General features: G+C 42.5%; 1 protein-coding gene across 2 annotated transcripts in view; it reads right to left on the reverse strand.

Moving 5' to 3' along the window:
• The window catches only part of LOC111967738 (leucine-rich repeat-containing protein 38), a 28,251-nt gene extending 21,608 nt beyond the window's left edge, over positions 1 to 6,643 (reverse strand). The window contains exons 1-2 of one of the 2 annotated variants that reach the window (XM_023993064.1): positions 5,659 to 6,643; positions 3,652 to 5,447 (exon numbers count right to left, since the gene is read on the reverse strand). In XM_023993064.1, coding sequence (XP_023848832.1) covers positions 5,251 to 5,447; positions 5,659 to 6,286 — 825 coding nt within the window. In that variant the 5' untranslated portion in view covers positions 6,287 to 6,643 and the 3' untranslated portion in view covers positions 3,652 to 5,250. Of the gene's footprint in view, positions 1 to 3,651; positions 5,448 to 5,658 lie in introns of those variants that run through there. The other variant, XM_023993055.2, reaches the window with a different exon arrangement.
• Positions 6,644 to 10,379: the final 3,736 nt, after the last annotated feature.

Below are 10,379 nucleotides of genomic sequence, written 5' to 3' on the forward strand. Positions count from 1 at the left end.
CCTTTTATAGCCGAGGAGACAAAAAATGGACTTTGCTTATGAAGTAATCTAAATCTGTCACTATCAATTGATTCAGCTATTCACTTTCTGTACAATAGAACGTGTTTAAACCCAGACAGCTTTTAGGGAAACACTTGTGACCTTCTCTTGTTGGGTTAAGCCACGTAAGAAGAGTAGCCAGCAGTTAAAGCTTTAATGTTTCTATGTCGGTAGATCTACTCTGTCTGGGGTGGAAAGGTAGGCCTAACTTGTTTTATTTATTTAATTAACTAGGCAAGTCAGTTAAGAACAAATTCTTATTTACAATGACGGCCTACCCCGGCCAATCCCTAACCCAGACGACCCTGGGCTAATTGTGCACCGCCCTATGGGACTCCCAATCACAGCCAGTTGTGATACAGCCTGGAATCAACCAGGGTCTGTAGTGACACCTCTAGCACTGAGATGCAGTGCCTTAGACCGCTACGCCACTCGGGAGCCCCTTTTGAAAGTACCATACTCATATTCCTAATGACATCTCAGATTTWATTATTTGCAAACAGGGACAGTTTCGTTGCAAACAAGACTCATTGATTTGGCATTGGAGAAATATGATAAGATGAACACATAGGCCTATCTCTCTGTCCATTCTTAGCCTGTCATTTCGGTAATTTGTGTGGTATTTAAAAACATTCTGCTAATATGTAAAATTACATTTTTATAAAATGCAATGTTTTCTTRGACCTGCAAATACGATAGATTTGTGTAATGCTTTTACTATAAAGGTGATATTTCCACCCCTACTCTTGTCCACTGTGGTCTGTGAACCCACAACCTTCCGGCTGGCAGCCCTGTGCGCTATCAAAATTCCAGCGTTGCCGTGAAATACTTACAGGACAAAAAAAATATGCCGTTTCTAAAACGGCATATCTAAGGCTCTGGTCTGTCCAAGAAGTGAGGGTAAACGGTAGGCATGTTCTTTGCTATGCACTAAATGTTTTCATTATTATTTTCGGTAAAATATATTTTGCTGAAGGGAGGGTCATCCATTTTCATTTCARAGAGGTCCAATTTTCTCAATGTAACCCTTATTATATAATACCTTTTCCCTGACATCCATGCCCGAGGCAAAGACAGTTGATAATTGTGTAATGTAATGCAATGTTAACTCCATACTGTATATGCGACAGTGATGTGGAGAGCTAGTGAATTCACAGTGGCGTCATACTTAGAGAGCTGCTCATACAGTGTGGTAGAAGCTCTCTGGGAAGTAACCTAATACGCTGTGAAGGAAAATTCAGGCTTTGATCCTGTCACATGAGCAGTGGATCAGGAATGGTGTTGATAGCTGTGACACATTAGGCCCATGACACTGGCCCAAGGGACCCATGGGAGCTGCTCTGCCCTGTCCTGCCCTGTCTGTGTCTGTGGCTCCTGTTACCCGGCTGGCTACTGTGCTATAGAACTGTGTTGCTCTAAATGATGCATGGCCTTTGTTCATCCTTAACCTAAGAGCACTGGAGACAGGAGTGGATCATGTTTGCACTCATTCCCCTAATGAAACATTTAGGTGCCTGATTAGTGGCACACAGGCAGACCTGCGTACAGGAATGTCTCCTTAGAGGAGTGGACTGACAAACATCTGATTACAAAGACTGAATCCTTGGCAGGTTTATGGAGAGAGGTTGTCAATTGATATGCAAGGTGGGTCATCATGACACATGATTCAGATTAAGATTAGTCAGTATTCATTTTACAACAGTCACATTATCTAATGACTGTATTTGGGGATCCACAGTCAAGATGGATTCAAATACATTATCAACAGGTATAGCTACAGTATATATGTGTCTTACGCATTTGTCCATTTTGTAAAACAGTCATATGGACAGCGATACTTTTAATCCATAAAAGCCCAGGATTTTAGGCATTTACAACCCACTAAGCACAGTGACCCAATCACAGTTATGCAAACAGAGATATGCTAGTATGTAGTGCAGTGGGCTGCTATCTAGCACATGGGAAATTAGCATGAGAGAACAGGCACAAAATGGCTCCAGAGCATGTCTACACTGCTGCTGCTAGACAGGGTCTAATCCAAGATAAAATCATATCCACAATGAGAAACAACAGGATTAGGACAGAGGGAGATTCCTGTAGATCTGATGGAGATTCCTGTATGGTAATTTGGGAATGATTTGACCGATACGGATAGAGGAATGTGTCCATGTTTTAATTATTCCATGTTTCCATGTCTATTCTGGTAACATAAACTGTCTGTTGATGGGGTTTGTGKATCCATCCTAACCACTACCATTTTAGCTCTGAATTAAAGGGTAACATTACTCCATGACAAATCATACACCTAAGGAGGATACTGATCATGGTTCTGTGAAGGGTTGATACATATTCAGGAGCTTATCAAATGAACCTCGTTCTATAAATGACTGTTCATCTGTCACTGCAGGAATAGTGGTGGTCAATAGCTCCAACCCCAAACACGCACGCACACATGCACACACAAAAATCACCACTCATGAATCAGGTCATTTCATAATACTCAGAGAATATTTAGGGCGGTTTGAAGTTTTCACACCAACGCATACCAACAATTCAGCAATACCAACTTAGTATTGTTAGCAGCGTGTAGGTGCTTTGTCCTTGGGAACAGTTTCTGTAGGTGTGGTTCACAACAATTCATTTGCAATGTGAGCAGTTGAGAAGAGACTGGTTAGATCGTGCACAGATTTTCAGCAAACCTGTACAAGGATTATTTCATTTCTGATATCCCAGACCCTTGGGAAATTACATTTACTTGAAAAGGCCTCTGGAGCTGCAGCCAGGGACTTCAAGTCATAAGTTCTCCTTTTGCTTTCAGATTTACAGCTCTGTTGACTTCATGTATATGCATCAGCAACATTTCTTATTTTTAATGAGCACAGAGGCAGTTCCAGAACACTGTGCCCCTGTGCTCTATGAATTGCAAATGCATTCAGCAGTAAATATCACGCATATTCCCAATTCTGACACAAACTGCAAAGTGTTCTTCAGGTCTACCGCAACATAAAGTATGTGTGTGAGTRCCCACTGGACAAAAACGTCATTTCAACTAAGGAAATCTATGTGATGACATGAATCAATGTGGAAAACTGATTGGATTAACAAAAAGTCATCAACATAAGGGCTTTTCATACTTTTTCTACCAAACTTCTAACCTAAATCCAATGACATGGTGAAATGTTTTGTTAATTTCACGTTGAATTCACGCGACAACTCAACCAAATGTAAATGAAAACTAGATGTTTAACTGACGTTTGTGCCCAGTGGGTGTGGTTGATGACGCTAAATAGAAAAGGTCACTATGTTTTTTATCTTTGGCAGGTGGTTTTGACCAGTCTTATGCTAAAGCCTCCTAGCCAGGTCACACAGTAAACACGCACTGGTTTGAATGTAAGTGCCTTACATGAGGTGAGAAGCTTCACTGCTAACTCAATTTGAGAGTGCATCTCTCGGCCCAGTTGGCAGGTATGCCAGAGGGGTTGACTCGCTGGGCCCATGGCCTCTTGTTCACTGTTGCTGATGTGTGCTTGGCCAGCGTCTCTAATAGAATTCATTACAACCTGCAGTAGACAACACTGAGGACCAGTGATGAATGCATTTTCAGTCTCTTACCAAGGAGARCRAGGTATTCCTGACAATKTATCAACTTCTCTTTCTCACACAGCCCCAACTTTTTGTGGTTGCTTTATTATTGAGGAGTAGGRGGGAGARGAAGAGGGATGGCAATTACATGCTAATGCACAAACTAAATGTGTGAGGATGTTTTTGTTAGTTGTCAGCGATTTGCAATGTCCACCCACTGCTTGCATAGGGTAGAAAATATTGTTATAAATATTATTTGTCTCCACACAAGCCTCTATTAAACATAACTACGATTGTCCTTGCATTCCTATGATTAAAGAAGAAGAACAAAGYAAGGTTATGTGAACATGATGWCCATATCCACAGAGTAATGTATCACACAGATATAATGGAAAGGATCCCTGGGCTGTTGTCAGCTTTACCCAGGTTGCCTGAATTATAGATTGTATATCTTAGTTTATCTAAGTAATCCTTTATCCATCAAACCCAGTAAGGAAATCATATTTGCAAAAGGATACAGATACAGTAACATGAGATGGGTCAATGTTTGTCATTACAATGTGTTGATGTCCCATATTTATGTAGCTCATCATGTTACAGTATGTGCCCCGTGGAACGACCTTGGCTTGGAGACAGTGACAGCTGTGCATGCTTATTTATGTACTTTGTCTATTGGTTCATATGCCGAYTTAACGTATTCATGATGTTTTATGCTGTGAGGCTTTACCTTGGAATTGAATACAGTACACATATTTACATTCACAGTGTGAAACATATCATCTGGGGTATCTAGATTCAGCACACCTGAACTATTGGACCGTAATATTCTAACAACAAAGTGTCCTACATGTTAGTGGTTCTATATAGTATTATCTGGTGGGCTATACACAGTCTTGCTTGAATGATTATTATGAATAGACATCAACAAATAAATAAGGACAATATTTGCATTTTCAAGGACAATATCTAAATACTATTCAAATGTGATGTCAAGCAAACAACACGTGGCTCGTTAGTTTATCTAAATACAACAAATGGTGATTGGAGTAATGTGGAGTCGAATCTGAAAGTTCTAAAATATGAATCTATTGGATTGGTTAGTTGGCTACTGTGTATCCTGTAGTCTGAGGTTTGTTACGTTTCTACCTTGAAAAGAGTGGAAGAAATGCAAATCTCTACAATTAAGCTTTGTTTCCCTCTGCATTATAAACACATGAATCCCACAACAATAGCTGCTGGGTTTGGATGTTCAGTCTAATCATCTCCATGTAAGCAGACGTTACCCTTTGTGGGATACACACTCCTGTGGGAGAATTGTAATCCYCTTTGTCTTTTGTTGTTTTTCCTATTTGTGTGCCGTGCACACATTCTGAGAGTGTCCCTGAGACACAGAGAGAGAGGGGGCCCACGCCAACACATCAGTGCCGTAACGTTACCTAACTCCCCCAGGCAGAAACACAATAGTAAAGGACTGGATGGGCTCCAGCTTCCACCACCAGGAAGGAGAGCGGGAGGGCAAGCTTGGTTACAGTGGTCATACAAACWGCACTCACTAATTGATTGATTTAGTGAAACATTAATAGACCACCGGCCTGAGGGAAGAGGCAGGTGTTTGGCTTGGACAGTACACTACACACACAACCATGGTAACATAAATCTCATGCTCAAGCAGAATTGTAAACGTGAGGTGTTGACTTTCTGTTGTTGTGTTTGTTTTGCTGATGTGGCTGAAGCTGCAGACAGTCTGTAGTGAAATGTATCTGCATGCCCCTGAAGGTTTCCCCCTAGAGCTCGTCTCTCATTGTCTTTCATTACTCTCCCTGGCACTGTGGGTTAGGGCAGGAAAAGGAAGAGGGAGACAAAATCAGAATAGAGGAAGGGGTTCCTCTTTCTACTGGGAAAATATAAATAGAATACACAGCAATGGCATGGCAGAGGATTTGCTGAGATAATATAATCTTAATGTTGCATGACTTTCCTTTATTTAGGTCAAGCCAACTGTAAGTAAACTAACATCCCCCTGATGAAGACACTTACCATTTGGAAGCTTTTGACTGTTTTCCTCCAGCCATCCAAACAGGTTGGCAAAGTTGCAGTTGCACACCCAAGGGTTGCCCTCCAGTCTCACCACCCGTAAAGAGGGCAACTGGCTCAGCGCCCCCACCTGAAGGCCAGACAGGGCGTTACGCTCCAGCTCCAGTTCACGCAGGGAGGTGAGGCCCAGGAATGCATCCTCGTTGACCCTGCTCAGATAGGGGTTATTGCCCAGGCGGAGTTTGATCAGGCTACGGGACTGCCCAAAGGTCCCCGAGGGGATCTCAGTCAGGTTGTTGCTGCCCAAGTCCAGAAACACCAGCCTGGAAGAGGTGCTGAGGGTGCCCGGCTCGATGTGGGACAAAGAGTTGTTCCGCAGGTCCAGGTAGACCAGGTCACTGTAGAGCACTAGGAAGTCAGAGGGAATGCGGGGGATACAGTTGTCAGATAGAAGGAGCCTGCGGACGTCCAAGGGGATTTCATCAGGAAGACGGGTGAGTCCACGGCCGCTGCAGTCCACAGTGTGGGGGTCCGGGCACAGGCAGCTAGCTGGACAGTTTTCCCCCTGAGCCCGAAAGACAGAGGACAGCAAGACGAGGAAAGGCTGGAGCCAGCAGACACATGGCAACATGGTCAAGGGGGTAAGAGCAGAGAGGGGCAGAGGAGGCTTGGGGTGAGAAAGAATGGGAAGGGGTGTCGGGAAAGAGAAACGGGGGTGAGGGTCAGAGGGCGGGAGATTAGGAAAGGGGAGGGGAAGGGGAGAACGAGAGGGAAAAGGGGGGATCAATCCCTGTGCAGGAGCATCCTGCCGTTCTTGAGATGAAAATCTGAGACAGCTCCGGCATCAGGCAGCGAGAGAGCAGCGTYGAACGCTGTGTTCCGAGAGATCATGTAGCAAGCATCCTGCATAGAATAGAGCACTGCTGGCTTTGAAGAAGCTAGGGGAGGGAGATGGCAAGAAGTGGGAGGGAGAGAGCGAAAGAGAGTGAGCGAGCTAGATAGAGGGAGAAWGAAAGAGATCTTAGCAGAAAGAGGAGGGTAGTTTAGCAAAGGTAAATAGAAACTATAGCAAAGCAGGAATAGAGAGAAACTGGGGGCACAGACAGGGGGAGGGGGGCTAAGGAGGGGGCTCTGTCCACCGGGTTAACCCACAGTCGATCTTGGGGGATTGACTGAGGAGGACGCCTGGGTCTCTGACACAAAAGGATACGCGCCGGGGTAAGTCAGTCTCAGGCAGATCAAGTGAAGAGGGAAATTGTTGCATCCCTCCATTTGTCACAATGTTGCAAATGTCGGAGAGACAGACAGCAAGGTTTATTGCGTGGGAATGCCTGTCGATCTGATCTGCCTGCTAATCTAAAAGGATATACAATCCAACAGTAACACGGCTGAAGTGTATGCAAGGTTTTTTTATTCCTTCTCTACCTCCCTGTGCTCTGCAACTTGCCAGCAGAGCAGAGCTCGACAAAACACTCCCCAGCTGGGTCCCGACGCTCTGTTGCTATTGAGAGAGAATCTAAATGTCCGTGGAGAAGTGATATTCATGCAGATGACAATCCTGAATTTAGCACAGTAGCAGTCAATTGAATGTCTGTCTGTCTCAGAATGTGCCAGGGTTTATCTCATGCCCTCCTCATTGCTATGAAGGAGGCGTGCCTTTACCATGTTGACAACACATGATGTCACTTCCTAGTGTGAAAATATTTGGGTTGTTTCACTCATATTTKTGTATTTTTTTTATTCCAATAATTTCTATTACTGATGGTCATGAATTTAGCAAATACATGCTAAATTATACATTAAATGTATGATTAATTAATATATATTGATATAAATATTGATATTACAAAATATTTTGTATCCTTATGTATCGCTTTTTTAATTTGTATTTTGCATATTTTATGGTTTAACCTTTTGATATCATAGACTAGAATAAAGGGCTTTATATAATGGCTTTGTTGAATACTTGTTTCTGATTGGCTTGAAGGGCATTCTAGAGAATGCATTATTTCCCTTTATACAAAGGGTGGGTCTAATCCTGAATGCTGATTGGTTAAAACTGCATTCCAGCCGATGTCTATTCCACAAGCTACCACCGGCTAAATCTATGAAATKAAAATGCCTATTTACTCTGTTCCATCTGACTGCGCAATCCACTGCCTCATCAGCTCAGCCAGGCAATTTAKAAACTTTATCTCCACTATAAAAATCATCTAGACATTATCTCACATTTCTTTTAGAATAACATTTAGTTTTCAACAGCGGAGATTTGCATAAACCTTGCAGTCTGTCTCTCCGACATTTGCAACATTGGATCAATATTCAAATTCGATCTCCAGCTGTCCCATAGTAATGAGCAAGTCAGGAGTTGGGATGAGACAGACAGCCCTTACAAAAAAAATCGACTGTGGTATTTTGGACGCAGTAATTGCAGAAGAACTGCAGTTATACTGCAYTCTGACTGCAATCTTTTTTTGTAAGGGAGGCAGGCAGCTTTCCTCAGCCAGTCGAAATCATGAATCATCTTCATTTTATCAAATAACTATCAATAGAAAACAGGTCAACAAAATAAGTGCAGCAATTATATATATCTTTTTTACTCATTCATTATTTTCCGTAGAACGCATAGCCCCTTACATAATCAATGAAACAATACAAAAATGACATCCAGGTGAAAAATTATTTATATTTGAATAATGAATGTCATATTGTTTTATTTGTCCTCCCTCAAACAGAATATTACTTATATCTCCTACAGTCTTAWTCCCTGAGTCTCTGAGAATGACGAGACAATGCATTGATAGACAGCCTCACAGTAACATCACCATTTTCAAGAAGATCTTGTCCGAAGGTGACAGACAGCGTTACACAACCCGCCCACGGTACAGTCAGACAGATGCTTCATTATTATCCCTGAAAATGGAAAAAGTCTCAACTGTGACCTTYTCAAAAACTGTACATATAACCTTCGCCCTTGTTTGCACTGCGAGCCAAACGTCAGCACTTTAAGTCAGCTCACGTTATACAATGATCCTTCTGATGCACTGTCACAGTGCACTACAACTGTCTGATGGGAACAAATACCTTTTTTTCATACAGCCACCGAGCCCATGTGTGTCTACAATCTATATCCTTAATAGTAAAAYACAAAGGGACCAGTGACTGCGTTTCAAACCACAACAGTGGAACAGGTTTGAATTCAGAATCTCAATTAGATTTCCCCAATGGGATCTGTATCAACAGGCAAATGGAATTAGACCAAGGTTGTAGCACAGGGACAGAGTGGAGGAGCGGGAGTCCTGAGAGACATGGAGGGAGATGGAGTAGTAAAAGGCTCTGTATGATGGGATGTTGGGAGTATATGGAATATATATCAATGGGTAAATAGAAGCCCTGCCTGCCTGAGCCGTTATTACCAGTAGTGACCCTCTATAGTAATTCCCAACCTCGGCATCACAACATAAGAACGTGTGTCTGTATTTACAGAATACATTGTGTTTGGCAATGCAAACAGCTCCAGTTGTCAGTGAATAACAGCAACGCACCTACATTATACCTCGTCATCCGTAAACCAATGTCTCACATGTCTCACAGCTTTAGGGTGTGAGCTGAAGTGAGATGTTTTTGCTATAAAGCACACCTGTGATATCGCTCAGTGCAGAGCAGCTTCTTCATCAAAATAACTTCATATTTTCGACCTATTCCAGCACAATGATAGAGCGTTTCATATTGTGCTCTGCAAGGGAAAAGCACATCTCTATTATACCCTAACTGCCAGGCTTCATTACTAGACTTGTGACTTATGTGAAGACTTGCCAGGCAGAGGATCTATGAGCAGCATTACTCAGCCTGTGGTCGGCTAACCATCTCTGTATTTACAGGCAAGCCAGACATTGCATATTAATAGTGCTTTGGTTCTATGTTGGATTTAGCGCCGCTATGATATAAAACCTGTTAGTTATAACACTAACAGGTTTTATATCATAGACACGGAATTAGCTGACTCACTGTTGCTTTTTTGTTTTGTTTTGAACCAGCAATTTAATTATAGACAGACTCAAGACTCAAAGTGATATATTCTTCTAAATTGCGGAATCCAAACACTGTAGGCTGTATGAGAGGAATTTCCAACTGTCATTTATTTTTAATCAACATGTTTAATTACTATATTCATGACTGTGTTTAAGACATCCCTTCCTCCCATCCTGTTGTGGCATGTTTGTGCCAGCTGAGTAATTGCCAAGCAGCTCAGAATGAAATGGACTGAGAACAGAGAGATTTGGTTAAAATGGAGAGGTTTCCAAATTGAAATGCATGTGGAGCACCACTCTTAGCAGGTATGACGGCYTCCAACTCCCTGACGAGAGCTGTTCAGTCGTAAACTGTTATCTTGTGTGAATTCAGGTCTGCTGGCTGTCTCAGTGCATAAGAGCCAGGGTGAGTAAGAGGAAACTTTGAAGGGTTGATTTAGGTTTGAAATGATTAACGATTACCATAAGATGTCAGTATAATTAGCACTAGGCATAAACAACACCATCAAAGTGGTCATTGAGGCCCACCTCTTCTCTCTTTCTCAGTGTGAAAATGGTGGTGGAGTATGGTAACTAGAGAATGATGGGACGGGGCTTGAAGATCTTTATATCGGCTGCCAGATGGAGGGAGATGCTGGAGTGTATTTGGGGCAAGTCTACGCTAAAGMACAAATAGGCCATTCACATTCTGCG

Source organism: Salvelinus sp. IW2-2015, linkage group LG1 (genome assembly GCF_002910315.2).
Source record: "Salvelinus sp. IW2-2015 linkage group LG1, ASM291031v2, whole genome shotgun sequence".
Classification (NCBI taxonomy): Eukaryota; Metazoa; Chordata; class Actinopteri; order Salmoniformes; family Salmonidae; genus Salvelinus; species Salvelinus sp. IW2-2015.